General features: G+C 41.5%; 1 protein-coding gene across 3 annotated transcripts in view; it reads right to left on the minus strand.

The window, feature by feature from the left end:
- LOC125463635 (protein HEATR9-like) overlaps positions 1 to 16,934 on the minus strand; it is a 79,571-nt gene that overhangs the window by 18,217 nt on the left and 44,420 nt on the right. For all 3 annotated transcript variants that reach the window (XM_048555166.2, XM_048555164.1, XM_048555167.1), the window contains 5 exons: positions 15,093 to 15,153; positions 14,152 to 14,282; positions 9,857 to 10,045; positions 8,577 to 8,669; positions 5,765 to 5,884 (listed from right to left, as the gene is read on the minus strand). In XM_048555166.2, the coding sequence (XP_048411123.1) occupies positions 5,765 to 5,884; positions 8,577 to 8,669; positions 9,857 to 10,045; positions 14,152 to 14,282; positions 15,093 to 15,153 (594 nt within the window). The remainder of the gene's footprint in view (positions 1 to 5,764; positions 5,885 to 8,576; positions 8,670 to 9,856; positions 10,046 to 14,151; positions 14,283 to 15,092; positions 15,154 to 16,934) is intronic.

Genomic DNA, 16,934 nt, shown 5'->3' on the forward strand with positions numbered 1-16,934 from the left:
CAAGAGGGCCTTTAAAATGAATTAAGGAAAAGTTGATAGGTCTGAAGTCACAGTTGGATTATGTATCTGAAGTGAGATAAAGATTAAACAGAATAGGTGAATTGGATAGACAACATCTGAAGGTGACACAGCACATCATGAAGCAAGAAGCAGGTAAGAAATCTAAAATTCCTACGCTTGCCTGTGGGGATAAAATATAGGTGCTGTTACTAGTGGTAGGAGATCCCTTCAAAGCAAGGTTTAGTCCTCTGTATCAGATTTAGAAGTTAAATTAGGTGAATTGTCTGGTTTAAAAAAAATATCAGGTATGTCATGTGAACATGCTGAAACATTATTATGACAGGGAAAGGGAACTGGAGAAACAGGTATTAGTCATTGCCCCTCAGAGTGAGGAACCAAATCCAGATGATGTGGATTTTGATGTGCCTCAGAATAAATTGAATAATGAGGAAATCCTTAAAGAATGAGATAGGATAGTGAGCTGTCTGACCCAGGAACAGAGAACTGAGTTGAAAGACACGTTACCATGCTTTGAGGACCTATGCAGATACAGAATGGGGAGAAGTCATACCACAGTACATGAGGTTAATGTAGGGAATGCTATTCCGATAAAACAACATCCCCGACAGGCTTAATCCTCTCAAAGCAGCGCAGGTACAGAAGGAAATAGAAGTGATGCTCCACGAAGACACCATAGAGCTGAGTCAAAGCACGTGGAGTTCGCCAATAGTATTGATTCCCAAATCTGATGGTATTCAATGATTTTGCATAGATCATCTGAAGGTCAACACTGTGACAAAATCTGACTCATACCCAGTGCCAATGCTAGAGGACTTTGTGCGAAAATGTAAGACAAGCCATTTACATCACAAAGTTGGATCTACTTTGCAGGGATAATGGGAACTGCAGATGCTGGAGAATCCAAGATAACAAAGTGTGGAGCTGGATGAACACAGCAGGCCAAGCAGCATCTCAGGAGCACAAAAGCCAACGTTTCGGGCCTAGACACTTCATCAGAGAGGGGGATGGGGTGAGGGTTCTGGAATAAATAGGGAGAGAGGGGGAGGCGGACCGAAGATGGAGAGAAAACAAGATAGGTAGAGAGGAGAGTATAGGTGAGGAGGTAGGGAGGGGATAGGTCAGTCCAGGGAAGACGGACGGGTCAAGGAGGCAGGGTGAGGTTGTAGGTAGGAAATGGAGGTGCGGCTTGATGTGGGAGGAAGGGATGGGTGAGAGGAAGAACAGGTTAGGGAAGCAGAGACAGGCTGGGCTGGTTTTGGGATGCAGTGGGGGGAGGGGAGATTTTGAAGCTTGTGAAGTCCACATTGATACCATTGGGCTGCAGGGTTCCCAAGCAGAATATGAGTTGCTGTTCCTGCAACCTTCGGGTGGCATCATTGTGGCACTGCAGGAGGCCCATGATGGACATGTTGTCTGAGGAATGGGAGGGGGAGTTGAAATGGTTCGCGACTGGGAGGTGCAGTTGTTTGTTGCGAACCGAGCGGAGGTATTCCGCAAAGCAGTCCCCAAGCCTCCGCTTGGTTTACCCAACGTAGAGGATGCCACACCAGGTGCAATGGATACAATATACCACATTGGCAGATGTGCAGGTGAACATCTGCTTGATATGGAAGGTCATCTTGGGGCCTGGGATGGGGGTGAGGGAGGAGGTGTGGGGGCAAGTGTAGCACTTCCTGCGGTTGCAGGGGAAGGTGCCGGGTGTGATGGGGTTGGAGGGAAGTGTGGAGCGACAAGGGAGTCGAGGAGAGAGTGGTCTCTCCAGAAGGCAGACAAGGGTGGGAATGGAAAAATAGCTGGGGTGGTGGGGTCGGATTGTAGATGGCGGAAGTGTCGGAGGATGATGTGTTGTATCTGGAGGTTGGTGGGGTTGTATGTGAGAATGAGGGGTTCCTCTGGGGGCAGTTGTGGCGGGGGCGGGGTGTGAGGGATGTGTTGCGGGAAATGCGGGAGATGCGGTCAAGGGCGTTCTCGACCACTGCGGGGGGAAAGTGGCGGTCCTTGAAGAACGTGGACATCTGGGATGTGCGGGAGTCGAATGCCTCATCCTGGGAGCAGATGCGGCGGAGGCGGAGGAATTGGGAATAGGGGATGGGATTTTTGCAGGAGGGTGGGCGGGAGGAGGTGCATTCTAGGTAGCTTGGGAGTCAGTGGGCTTGAAATGGACATCAGTTTCTAGCTGGTTACCTGAGATGGAGACTGAGAGGTCCAGGAAGGTGAGGGATGTGTTGGAGATGGCCCAGGTGAACCTGAGGTTGGGGTGGAAAGTGTTGGTAACGTGGATGAACTGTTCGAGCTTCTCTGGGGAGCAAGAGGCGGCGCCGATACAGTCATCAATGTAACGGAGGAAGAGGTGGGGTTTGGGGCCTGTGTAGGTGCGGAAGAGGGACTGTTCCATGTAACCTACAAAGAGGCAGGCACAGCTTGGGCACCCAAGGGTACCCATGGCCACCCCCTTTGTCATCTTCCTTGGACTGACCTATCCCCTCCCTACCTCCTCACCTATACTCTCCTCTCTACCTATCTTGTTTTCTCTCCATCTTCGGTCCGCCTCCCCCTCTCTCTCTATTTATTCCAATTCCCTCTCCCCGTCTCCCTCTCTGATGAAGGGTCTAGGCCTGAAACATCTACTTTGCAGTTACTGGCAAGTACCTTTGTCAGAGAGAACAAAAGAAGTTTCTGCTTTTGTAATCTCAAATGGGCCATATCAATTTACAGTTATGCCCTTCGGAATGAAAAATGCACCAGCCACTTTTCAAAGGCTAATGAACAGAATTCTGGCAGGATTGACTGATTGTGTCGTACATAAGGATAACTTAATGATCTTTAGCCATGTGTGGAAAGATCACATGGAGCATTCGGCAGAGATTTTTGAGAGACAATGTAAGGCAAAGTAGGTCATAAACTTGGCAGAAACAGAATTCACGAAGGCGGGAGTGATGTTCTTAGGGCACAACATCGGACACAGACAGGTGACACTGAGGAACATGAAGATGAAGGCTATTGACAAATTTCCAAGGTCAAACTCAAAGAAGGAAGTGATTTTTAGGATTAGGCAGATTCTACAGGAAACCTTTACAAACATGATGGCACCGCTGACAGATTTGTTGAAGAAGAACATGAAATTTCAGTGAACAGAACAATGCCTGGAGGCATTTGAAAATTTAAAAGCAGTGTTAACCACTGCACTAGCCATACCAAATTTCTTCCAAACACTTAAGTCGCCATCAATGTAAGCAATGTAGGTGTTAGAGCTGTGTTTTTACAGGAGGATGACTGTGGAATTGAAAGGTCAATCAATATTTAAAAAAAAACACAATATCAAAATATTCAACCATTAAAAAAGAATTATTGAGTTTGGTAATGGCTTTATGACATTTTAATGTCTATATTGCAAACAATGCTTCAGAGAGAGTTGTGTATACTGATCACAAGCCTTTGACATTTCAGGAAAGATTTATGAACAAGCACAGCAGATTATTTCATTGGAATCTTATGTTCCAAGCACTTAATTTATTGATTGCGCATGTTGCAGGTCATGAAAATGTTACTGCCCATGCTTTATCACAGGTTTAAAAGAAGAAAATGTTTATATAAGATAGAAACAGTAGTGTTCAATGTTGTATTTATGTAGAATTAGTATGAGATGTGTAACCCTAGATTAATGAGATATGGATATCGTAATAATGGTGTTAAGGTTTACAAAAGAAAAAAAAGCCATTTTTTCACATGGATAATTTTTTTTCTTAAGTGGGGTGTTATGAAATTGGTAGAGTGCTTGTAGATTAGAAGGCAGAATGTTAGAATCTGGTGTTTATAAAGTGTTGGTGTTTGTAAAATGCTATGGGGAAAGCAGTACGCAATCCCTTTAAAAGATGAAGCATTTTTTTCTATGCTTAGAGATTCAAAAAGGATCTCTGTGCTTTTGCAGGTGCACAGAGCAACAGAGTTGAAACATTTGTATGAAAAGGCTATACTGTTAGCTGGCAAAGCATCATTTTTACCAAGACAACATGGTTTTGAATTTAGCCAATTAATTTAAACCAGGCCCTTAACTACCAAAAAACAATTAAATTTAAATCTGATGATTTTGACAACATAGGAACAATCCTATTGTAAGAAACTGACATGTCATCAAGGGTATAAAAGAAGAGGGCATTTGGAAAGTTGGGGAGAGAGCCAACTGTCATCTGCCAAGAGAACAGCTCTCAGCTCTAAAACAAAGAATCATTGGCTCTCACAGAATTCTCTAAGTCTTAGAATAAGCTCCATCTAATTTAAAGGTATGTATGGTGCAAATAGTTAATATACGATGGAGAAGGCATTCCTGACAGTAGGATTCATCAGAAAAAACACAGAACATTCCAGAAAACGTAACCTGGCTATAATTTTGAGAGATTAAATCCTAATTTTAAGAGGTTTATTTTATGTAAGTGGGAGTTGTATTTATTGGAACAGCATGTGATTAGAATCTTGTTTTATTCAGGAATAGTTAGTAGTTAAAAGGGATTTATTCAGTTTGTTAATAGTTTAGAGAACTTGTTCACTGTTACAGTGGGATAAATAAACTGTTACTTGTTGATTATAAAGTGAGTGTCTGGGGTTTATTTTATTTAACCACCCCTTTATAACAGTTTGGGGGCTTTGTTAACATATTATAGGCCAAGGCGCATCTATCTGGGTGTTTCAATTTTAGTTGTCAGAGGGGGGTCAACCTCCACTTTATAACAGACTACTTTGATTATGTTTTCCTCTACAAAGTGCAATAATCTCACTGTTTCCACTCTCTTAATGTTTCAGATTTTAGTGAGCTCTTTTTAGGCATACCTTAACCTTTATTAATTCCAAATGAGATTATTCCAACACAATCTTGGATATTCCATCCTTTTTTAATTGAGGTCATCAACTCTGCTGTTCATCTCTGATCTTATGCTAAGTCCTGTTCGTCCATCCCACCCCATGCTTGGTGACTTACATGAGGTTGTGATAAAAGTAGCACCTTGATCTTCTTTGTTTACAAATCTGTCCATGGCCTTACTAACCCTATCTCTTTAGTTTTTCCTTGCACCAATGCTTTCAAGATATCTGCACTCCTCTTATTCATAGCTCCTGTACATCCTCAATTTGATTTACTCTATCACTGGCGGGGCTTTCAGCTGTCAAGGCCCCAAGTTCTGGATTTCCTTTTTATAGATCTCTCATACTACCGTTACTCATCTGTTCTAATTATCCTTTATTTGGCTTCATGTCAAATTATGTTTGGTTACATTTTCCATAAAGAACTATGAGGCCACTCCAGTGGGTGCTATATAACACAAGTTGCTGCTGAATAAACACCAAAGTGCCTGGGAGTAAGGAGTCGGGTGGCTAAGTTGAATTTTTGAGAGAAGAGCTTCAGACTGTTCAGCAGTTCACTGGGGTGAAGTTTCACAAATATCAGGCTTCTCTCTCCTAAACCAGCAGGAGACATTCATCATTTATCAACTGTGAACGTCGGGAGGACATTGAAGTACAGTAAATCTCACAGAGAAGCCCAGTCCTATGCATGCAAATACTAGTCCTTCCCAGTGGGATTCTGATCAAGAACAAGAAGTCTGTCGATGTATCTAACCTGTCCATAGCCAAGTCAGAGTCACGTGAAAATATAACATTCCCTACCACTACAATATCCCTGTACAATACCATATCGTGCAATCACAGACTCAGCAATTGGGGAATCATGTACAAAACCTTCCAAGTTACTTACCAGAACTGGATCATCCCACAGTTTCCGCTTCAGTGCCTCGAGCACAGTCTGGTGCAGGCCAGCCTGTGTGACTTGCAACGATCCAATAAAGGCTAATAAATCCAATGCCTTCAACCGGTGCTAGTAGAATTAAATGTGGAAATGGAGTTGGGAAAGACAGTGTCAGATTTGTGAATGGAATTCATCAGGCAGAAGCATTTTGTAGAGTGTATTTTGGTTTCAGTTACAGTGCTATGAACAGGAACAGACATTTCAGTCTGACAAATCCATTCTATTTGTACCCAGATCACTCAACTTCCACATATCCCTTGATACTGTTATCCCACAAAAATCTATCCACAAAACTTTATGTGTCTTCACCATCCAGAGCTTTTTCAGGGGCCAGAGTTCCAGAAAACAAGAAAAAGAAAACCTCATCCATACAAGCTGTTCTTATAACCTAATCCTATTTGCTCTAATATCATTGCACTCTCAATCTTCCAAATTATATTTCTTTCTGCTGTGCCAAAAGCAACTCACAGTACACTAAATGGGTCCAACTGAAGCCCTGTTAAAATGGAATGTAACATAGATACTAGTTATAACATTGACCTAGATTCCAGCAACCTTTTTATCAATATATTTGCATTTTGTGATTTTTCTAGTTTGGTTCTTAAATCTCTTTGCTCCTGCAGAGTTTCCAAATTCTCACCATTTGGAAAATACACTAATCTATCTTTCATAGGTCCACCATTCATCTCCCCACAGTGAAATCCATTAGCCACAGTTTTGTCCACTCAATCAATGTCTCTTTGTAACTTTGTGGTCCCATTTATATGACTTATTGGATGTAATGTAGGCTTTGCATGAGGTTATAAAATGAGTGAAAATGAATGAGCAATCTCTGCTGATTTAATTGACTGCCAACACACTTTTCAATATCACAGAATTACTTCTAGGTGTTACTCACTGCTCTTCTCAGATTATGACATGTCTTTTGAAGTTGTGGTTAGGTGAATCTATGTCAAGGACTGCATTTAGGGATATTCAAGATTCACATGTGTAATTTCATGTTTAATGCCTTGAAGAGCCTCAGTGGAACTCACAGCAGCTGAGACAACAGATAGTGTGGTTTCACTGTGAAGTTTTTTTTTGTTAGGGCCCAAATCTGTAGAGAACCAAGACAGATACACCAAATGAGCTTGTTCCTGGGAATATAAGTCAGCATATCTGATTAGTGGATAGAACAGCTGGGAATCTTGACAAGCACAGTAGTCAAGTTCAAGCCACAAAATCTAAGACGTTTTACAGCAAAATAGACCATTCAGCCCATTTCACTGAGTTGAATCTCCCCATTCATTTTCCCCATACCATCAAATCTCTCTTTATCAATTATTTCAGGCCTCTTGTATGGAGTTTGTTTCTAGTTGGACATTTCATCTCTTTTCCCATTCAGTCTCAGAGTGATATGGCCGTCATTTATTTTCGTCGTTTGGATTCCCTGAGAAGCAGGTAGTGGACCTTGTTCCTGAACATTGGTAATTTGCTACAATTGAAGGGCCTGACAGTTGAATACAACAGCCAACAAAGAATCAACCTTCCAAGAAAGATAGCACTGTCTTCGTTCCTCCAAATTTGATTAATAATATCCCTTTAGTTAACAATGTCACTGCCTAATAAGGAATTAACCCTGATTGACAATCACTAATTCTGCAATGTGCTCTCAGTTCCCATCAACCAGTTCGACAGTCAGTCCTGCTTATTTTGGATCAAAATTGCCTGCTCGAGACATGGAACCTCACTCATTTCTACAGATGTCTGACTTCAAACACACATCTACCCAGCCATTCATAAAGAAATCAAATGCACATTTGATTATTATTGAATAAACGTATGCAATAATTGATTGGGGATAATAACTCCCACCAAAAAAACAGGGAAGACTTTAGATATTTGTAACGTGTACTGAAGGCATTAGTCTGAACGGAATGTTTTCACAATCTTTCTAGACGTGATGACGGAAGATAATCTTCGAAGAGAGTTTACAATGGCTCTGGGATTCTATGGATCAGCAATCCCAGCACCGCTATGATCAAAACCAAAAGAACTGCAGATGCTGTAAATCAGGAACAGAAACAAAGTTGCTGGAAAAGCTCAGCAGGTCTGGCAGCATCTGTGAAGGAGAAAACAGAGTTAACATTTTGGGTTCTGAGGAAGGGCCACTGGACCTGAAATGTTAACTCTGTTTTCTTCTTCACAGATGCTGCCAGACCTGCTGAGCTTTTTCAGCAACTTTGTTTCCGGTCACCACTGTGATCAAGCTGGCCATTTCACATTTCCAGAGCTACTGGAAGGATTCTGCTGAACTAGGCCATCAACAGGAGGGATGTGTCAAGAGGCAGTGGAGAGAGGAACAGAAGTGTGTAGGGGCCAAGAAAGAGAAGCGGGTAAGGTGGAGGAGGCAAGGTGAGTGTACAGAGAAGTGGGGGCAAAGGCAAGGAAGAGGGGCAAGTCAGGTAGGAGAAGGAAATGGACAAGATAATGGGGAGAGGGCAGAAAGAAGAGCAGAGAGGCAGGACAGAGAAAGGAAGGGGCAAAAGAGAGAGAAGGGGCAAGAGAGAGAGGGGAGGGAAGAATGGAGTGGGAAGGGACGAAGGGGTAGCAGGACATATTAAGTACGTGGAATGTGTCAATCTCATCAGAAGGGTCTGCAGAATTGCCCCAATGACTGCACTCCTGTCTCTTGATTCAATTCAAACTGACATGAACCTTATTCTAACTGGTTGTGTTGGTCCCTTCCACTTACAAAAGAGAAATGAAGTCTGCCACAAACCTTGTAGACAGGGGAGGTTTGGAGCTGCTCCACGAGACCTTGGATTTGACACTGTTTATGTATCTTGAGGAATCTGACCACTACTTCCAGAGCCTGTTGGGAGGACATGTGGCTAAATCACTAGACCTTTCTTCACTTTCTCCTTTATGAAAAATACAATTATAACAGCTATGTTGGCCCAAATTTCTTGACTACTCGCACACTCCGTCTCATACTTCTTTTGGAAACCTACTGTGCTATGATGGCTTTCTGGTAGGGAGGATGTGTTCTCCTCAGCTATGTCTGAGTTCAAAATAAGCAATTTTAAATCCCATCATGCCAAATTGAGAAATGTAACTAAATCTGGTGACTTGTGAGCCAGCATTTGATTACCCACTGTAGAGACAGACAAAACAAGTTCTACCTGAGCCTTGTCAGTACAGACTTTTATACCAGATTACTGATTCAAGGAGGCAATTTGGTAGTGCAGTGGATCAGATGTTGCCTTCATAGAACTATATAATACAGAAGAAGGTCATTTGCTCCATTACTTCTGTGCCACCTTATTGCCAGACCTATCACCATAGTCCTCTTAAAAAATATCCTTTTAAAGTATTTATCCAATTGCTTTTTTAAAAGTCAACGTTGAATCTGTTGACACTGCCATTTCAGGCAGTGCATTCCAGATCACAACCATTTGCTGGACAAAGAAAATTCTCTTCATCTCCCTTAAACAATGGTGTGTCTTCCTATTATCAACCCCTCCGCCAGTGGAGGCATTTTCCCTTCACTTGCTTAGACAAGGGGAGTGGAGGAGCCAATGGGATTGTTAAAGGAAGCTCGACTGCTACCAACAATTTACCACCCGTGAAGAAAGGCAAATTACACCCATTAAATAAGAATGTGAACTAATGGAAATGGAGTTTCTCCACATTATGATAGGGTTCTATCTGGAAATTGCAGGAACCAATCACTAAGCATCCAGGTGATGATGCTCACTGCAGCTGTTGGTCACCATGACACAGCCAGATGTCAACTTCATTAACAGAACACATTATCAAATGAATTCTGTTCAGATACTCCCCCATTACAGAATTCTTTGGTTTGCCAACGGTCATCATCAGATAAACACATTATTGATACTATTTTATGCACAAGTCACTAAAATTGTGAGGTATCAGCTGGAAAGTCACCTTAGTCTAAGCTTTTCCATAATTTGCTTCCAGTCTTGTGAACAGCCAGACGAAATGCCTATCCTCTCTAAAATTTGAGGTCTTAAAGAAACAAACTGAGGCCTGTACCTGTTCCTTCTGGTAGGTGGTGCCATCATAAAGGAAGCTCATTATATAGTCAATAGCTTCTTCATCATTGCTGTTGAGGTAACACAGGCAGGTTGTAGCATTCACAGGAACCATATCTTTGGAGCGCAGATTTGATATGAATGATCTTAACACGGAAGCCAACTTGTCCTTAGCTTCGATCTTGGGCCTCTGAAAGGACAATGAGATACAGTTGGATCTAGTCAGGAACAAGTGGGAAGATAGTACAACCTTGTTCAAGAAACAATGTAGGGTCATTCCCAGTAACCACAGACTGCACAGTTTAACATCAGTGGCAGATGAGGTTTTAGAAACAATAATCAGGAAGTAAGTCAGCAAATGGAGAAGTTTGAATTGGTTAAGGAGTACCATCATGGATTTGTAATAGGCAGACTCTGATTGTTTTAATGAGTTGCTTGTTGAATTAACAGGGAAAATTGATGAAGACAATGCATACTATATTGACCAAATGGATTTTAAGAAAGCACTTGACAAAATATCACACAAAAGGCTAGTTAACAAAATTTGAGCTCATGGAATGGAGGGGGGGTCAGATTCAGCTTGTATGAAGAACTGGCTTCATTGTGATCACTGGTTGATTTTCACTTGGAGAATAGTAGACAGTGGTGTTCCCCAAGGTGAGTGCTAGAACTGTTGCTTTGCTTTTCTTTATTCATTCACGGGATGAGGGTGTTGCTGGCCAGGCAGAATTTATTGCCAATCCCTAATTGCTCAAAGGGCAGTTAAGAGTCACCCAGATTGCTGTGGGTCTGGAGTCACAATGTAGGCCAGGCCAGGTAGGGATGGCAGTTTCCTTCCCTAAAGGACATTAGTGAACCAGATGGGGTTTTTCCCAACAATCAACAATGGATTAATGGTTGTCATGAGACTCTTAATTCCAGATATTTAATTGAATTCAAATTCCACCAGCTGCCAGGGCCAGATTCAAATCTGGGTCCCCAGAAGATTATGTGGGTCTCTGGATTAACAGTCCAGTGATCATACCGCATTTATCATGAAATATTACTTATTTGCAAATTGGAATACAGAATAAAATTTGGAGATGTGGAAAATCACCTTCAACAGGAAGTAGCAAGCAGAATGAGCAGACAACAGGATTTGAAATTTAATACTGTTGAGTAGATTTATTTCAATTATTCAAAACCTTCAGACAGAGGTCACATGGTCCAGTTGAGGAGTCAGCTTTGGCATTTACATTTGAACTGACAGAGACAGTGAGAGAGAGAGAGAGAGAGAGAGAGAGAGAGAGTTTACGGTGACTGAAGAGCAACAGCCAATTGCTCCCCCTCTCTCTCTTTACTGCACTCCTTCCAAGTTAATTAAGTCAAATCACACCAAAGGTAATCTTTACATCTTCTCAATGGTTCCTACAGTAGATTCATTAGAAGTAGCCTCATCTCCAGAGAAGAGAATCAGCCATCTACAACTGTTGCAGGAAAGAACCTCAATTCCATGCCAACAGCATGTGTACACAGAATAATTTTACAATCATCCATGACATTTTTTCATGAGTTTCACTATTACTTGCCAAAGTATTTTAAAGCTAACACAACATGTTCTTTGTTTCATCCATTTATAGTTGCATAATCAAAATTGTTTGTCAATAATTTTTGCAGGTTTAGACCATAAGACCATAAGGAACAGGCCATTCGACCACTCGAGCCTGATTTGCCATTCAACAGGATTGTGACTGATCCAACATTTCCTTATGTCCATTTTCAGATGTTTTCCCCAAAACCCTGGATTCTCTAGCTAATCAGGAATCTATCTACCTCAGCCTTGAATATAAAACAGAAAATGCTGAAGAAGCTCAGCAGCTCTGGTAGCATCTGTAGAGAAAGAAACATAGTTTATGTTTTGAGTCTGATATGAATTTTCTTTCATTCCCAAAAGCAGTTTTTGGGCTGGATATATTAACTCTGCTTCTCTCTCTTCAGATATTGCCAGAGCTGAAGAATTTTTCCAGCATTTTCTATTTATGTTTCACATTTCCAGTATCCAAAGTATTTTGTTTGACGAAAATAAAGTGGTCTTGCCATATTTGTACATGGCTGTGATGAGAGGTTTTCTGGGTCACTATGCGCTGTTTCAGTCTCCTTAGCTATTTGTTTTGGAGGCAGTGCATCGATTGCCACAATTGCACTGCAGTTCTTGGAGTGTAGCTTTACCAATAGTGCTGTTAGGAAGTTCCAGAATTTTAACCCAGCAACAATGAAGGAACAGCAATATAGTTATAAATCAGGATGGTGTGGGATTGGGATTTGGAGGCAGTGTGTTGGCATGCTTTACTGCCCTTGTTCTTCTGGATGGTAAAGGTCACAGGTTTGGAAGACGTTGTCAAAAGATCCTAGCTGAATTGCTGCAATATATCTTGTAGACGGTACAGACTGCTGTGTGTTTGTGAAGTAGTGAAATTGGTGGAATGAGGTCCCAGTGTAGATACTGGAGAGTCTATGGGAGTTGGGGTGTGTCTTACCCATTGCTGAATTCATAGCTTCTGACCTGCTCTTGTAACCACAGTATTAATATGAGTGATCCAGTACAGTTTCTGATTGATGATAACCCCAAAGGTGTTAAAAGTAGAGGATTCATTAATGTTTAACAGCATTAAATGTGAAGGGGAGATGGTCTGAATACTCATTGTTGAAGATGGTAACTGTCTGGCACTCGTGTGATACAAAGTGTTGTGCCATTTATCAGCCCATGCCTGAACATTGTCCTAGTCTTCTTCAAAAGAACATGGACTGATTCAATAGATCTCAGCTGTGATGACGGAGGTTGACTCTTCTCAACCTTTAACATCTCCCATAAAATTGAGGACGGGTTGGGAAAGGCAGGAGGATAGCAGGAAGAGCACCTGGGGAATGTTACAGGCCCATAAGGTTTTCACAATACGTTTAGATTGAGAATTCCATTATCAGTTTAGGAGTTCTTAAAAGGAAAAACATTCAGCAACATGTAACAACAACGGCAGAAGTGCATAAAAATGTAAGACTTCTAAGATTGTTACAGATCAATAAAAATAATCAGCTAGAAATTCAACTATGGTCATGGTCTGCATGTGTCATTTGTTCTTATTCCAGGCATTAGGTAAAAACAAGTTAGAGAAGTTGCTGGTTTATGAATTTATTTTTGTGGCATCTTTCACAATCTAAAGCTGCCCCAAGAGCTTCAGAGACAATGAAGCAGTTTTGAATTGCAGCTACAGTTGGAGAAACACAGTTTCCAATTTACACACAGCAAAATCCCAAAAGTAGAACTGTGATCATTTCTTAGTGATGTTGATGAAGGGATAAATGTTGGCCAGGATACCGAAGTTAACTTGCCTCCTCCTCCTTGAAACCATATCATGGGATCTTTCATAACCACCTGAGAAGAAACGCAAAGCTTCAGTTCCATGCCGTAACTGAAGGATGGTACGACTGACCATGCTGTACAGACTCAGGGCTGCATTGAGGGTCCAAGATCAGAAATCACACCACATTAGGTTATAGTTCAACAGGCTTATTTGAAAACACAAACTTTCAGAATCTTATGCCTTCTTCAGGTGTTAGTGAGAGAGATAGTATCAGACTCAGAATTTATAAGTAAAAGATCAAATGGTCACACCACTGATGAGGATGTACTAAACAAACCAAAGACGCTGTTAAATCTTTAATCAGTTGGAAATCAATTAATTGATTAATATGTATATGTAAATCCCCAAATTCCTTCGAAGACACTGTCCAAAGAAAATTAAAGGTTTTAACATTGTAAAGAAAAGGTAACATTTAAGGTCAGACAATGCAGATTAGGTGTGAGGTCTTGTTTAGAAGCTGTTTGTGTTTTAGTCTGGAGTCAGACTGGTTTATTTTATACTGCGTGCATGTGCGTTTGTGTGCGCATGCGTATGGGAGAGAGAGAGCATCTGTGTGAGAGAGAGCAGGAGCGAGAGTGTGCGCGCTTTGTGTGTGTGTGTGTGTGTGTGTCTGTCCGTCTGTGTGTGTGGGGTACAGGGAGAGGGAGAGCTAGGGCGTGCGTGTGTCCGTGTGGGGAGAATGTGTGTGTGTGTGTGAGTGAGAGAGAGACAGCAAGAGTACAAGCATGTGTGTGTGCGTAAGAGAGGGAGAGCGAGAGCGCACGCGTGTGTGTGTGTGTCTGGACTTATCTGCTTCAATCTTTGGAGGGGGCACAAACCCACAACCGTTCTGTAAGAGGTGAGAGTGCTACCCGCTGTGCCATGTTGACATCACCATGGACTGGGATGCATACTATACCTGGTTTATGGGTTGAGTAGCCCAATCCCACAGCGAGTTCCTCAAGTTTATCAATATGCCCTGCAGAGGCTCTCCTGTAGACTCCTTTATAAGTTGAATTAACTTCTGTACGACCTCCTTCTTCCAGTAACCTGCACGAAAATTGTCAGGTTCAGGGAATGTCAAACTTATCTTTTTTACTAAATACGTTGCCTTCTTTTCTTCTCTTCATCTCAGTCTCTTCTCCTCCTCCACTGAAGGTGCTGATATTTCCCAGGCTACTGTTCAACAACAAGTCAAAACCCAGTAGTTTGGTCAATAAAGTTTTGCTTTTATATCGCACCTTTTAAGGTTGTAAGTTGTCTCATGACATGAACAAACTAAATTTGGCATCAAGCCATATAAGGTGATACTGGGACAAATGATCAAAAGTTTGATCAAAGTGATAAATTTTAAGGAGAATCTTAAAGGAAGAAAGAGCTACTGAAACATTCCTTCCTTTCTCCTGACAGCTAATTCCCTAATGAAGCTCATGATCCTGTCTTAATAACACCTTATTTGTGTCTGTGAACTGTCTATTTCTGAGTATGGTGGACCTCGGGACTGCTATAACTGTAGCAGAACAAGATGAAGCATTTCTCCATTTAATCTGTTAGGGATGAGATCCCTGGATGTTCAGCATCCTCCTCAAACGTTCCCACAACAGTCAGCTGTGAAGAGTACCTTAGAATGTTTGCACATGGTAGTAGTTTTTACTGTAAACCCCCTACATGCTCCTCAGCAGATTGCTTTAAACATTGATTAATAATAAAAAGAACACCAATCTCAAATTAGTGATATCTTGGCACCGTTAGCTCACAGTTCTAGCTATCCAAAAATTCCAAACTTTTCACCTCCTATTACTGCTTCTCACCACTCATTCTCTCCATTTTCCACTCACACCTAATATACCTAACACTTACCCAAGATCACCAGAGCTTTAGCAGCTTCATTTCTCACCGTAGAGTTTTCATCCGTCAGTAACTAAAGGAAACAAACCAGGTGCAGATCAATTGGTTTGCACTGTGTGCAAGAACAACTCACACAGCAGTTCCTGTAGCCTCTGGAGTTTCACTCTGTAATTATTATGTTATAATGCTATGTAAATGCAGTCTTACGTTATTGTTGTTGAATCCAGCTCTTGATTAGCTTCCAGGCTGTAATTCATTCCTGAGTATCTGGGATTCCAAATATAAAACCCACCAAACCCCTCAATTAGATTTCTGCCTGCAACTCACGCCTGGATATCTGATATTCTATATATGAATCCCTAAATTCCATGGCTAAGACTTCAGCACTGAAAGCACTTCCACTTATCTGTTAGTGTATATTTAAAATATGCAAACTCCTTATTTAGACTGCACCTGCAACTAACTCTCGGTAATCTGATATGCTAATTTTCCTACTTACTCACACAATGTGGGTGTTGTTCATGGCCCATCCCCAGTTGCCCTTGAGAAAGATTTGGTGAGCTGGCTTTTCGAACCTTTGCATTCGACTTGGTATGGCTAAATCTGCAAAGCCGTTGGGGAGGGAGTTCAGGATTTTGATACGCAACACCAAAGGAATGGTGATGTACTTCCGAGTTTCAATGGTGAATGGCTTAGAGACCTTGCAAGTAGTGGTATCCCCAATATGTATGCTGCCTTGTCCTTCTAAATGGTAGTAGTCATGGATTAGGGCTGTGCCTGTTAGTGCAAGTCTAACTCAGTCCCAGGCATCCGTTTTCCATACAGAGGCTCCCTCAATTAGATTCCACGTTGAATCTTTCTCCTCAGTAGTTGTTACTTCTTAATATACCCCCAAACCTATCATTAACTCCTTCCCACATATGTCTATAAGTAAATATATAAACCACCTGAACCCTTTAGCAAATTGTAGCCTGTAACTCACTCCTGAGTAAATCTGTAATTCTGTATGTTTTATATATATGCATAATACAATCTGAACCCCTCAATTATCACATACATTTGAGTAATGGTCAATCTTATTTAAAAGTCAACCATTGACTATAAGTAAAACAAAAAATTCATCCTTCATTGGCAGAATCTCATAAGGGCCTGAATAACATGGGGAAATTGTGACATTGGTGGCAGAATCACGAGACATCTGGTAACTCATATCTTGACATTGATATCAACTCACCACTTCTATCATCTATCAGCCAGATGGCAGGAAAAGTTTCCCACTAAGCAGCAGTGAGTTGCCAAATTAAGGGGGATTATTGCTTTTCAACACCTTATTAGCAGCCCAACTTGTCTCTTCAATATTCAGCTTCCTATTTTACCAAATGTGCCAAACAAAGTAGATGTCAAGAATTTTTGACATGGAATTTAGGTGTGACTTCAGCTTGCCACTTGGTCCAAAAGACATCTATGTTTGATACCAGACACCAACATCTCAGAGAAAACTCTATTGGCACTGGTCATATGTACCCCTATCTATTGGCATGTGCCAGCCTCCCAAGAATCCTCATGGCACATCTCCGGTTTACTAATAATACGCTTCTTCATTTTAATGCTGCACCTCAGGCTGCACTGCCAGCAACAACTGTAATTCTATTCCAAGATTTCACTGTCTTCAAGTGGAACATGATGACAAGTTCATTGTATTTTATTAGTTTATAATCAAACATTGGCAAAATAATGGATCTAGGTTAGCCTGAATTGAAGACAGAGAATACAAGGTGTAGAGCTGGATGAACACAGCAGGTCAAGCAGCATCATAGGAGCAGGAAAGCTGACATTTTGGGCCTAGATCCTTCA

The sequence above is a fragment of the Stegostoma tigrinum genome, chromosome 22 (genome assembly GCF_030684315.1).
Source record: "Stegostoma tigrinum isolate sSteTig4 chromosome 22, sSteTig4.hap1, whole genome shotgun sequence".
Taxonomy (NCBI): domain Eukaryota; kingdom Metazoa; phylum Chordata; class Chondrichthyes; order Orectolobiformes; family Stegostomatidae; genus Stegostoma; species Stegostoma tigrinum.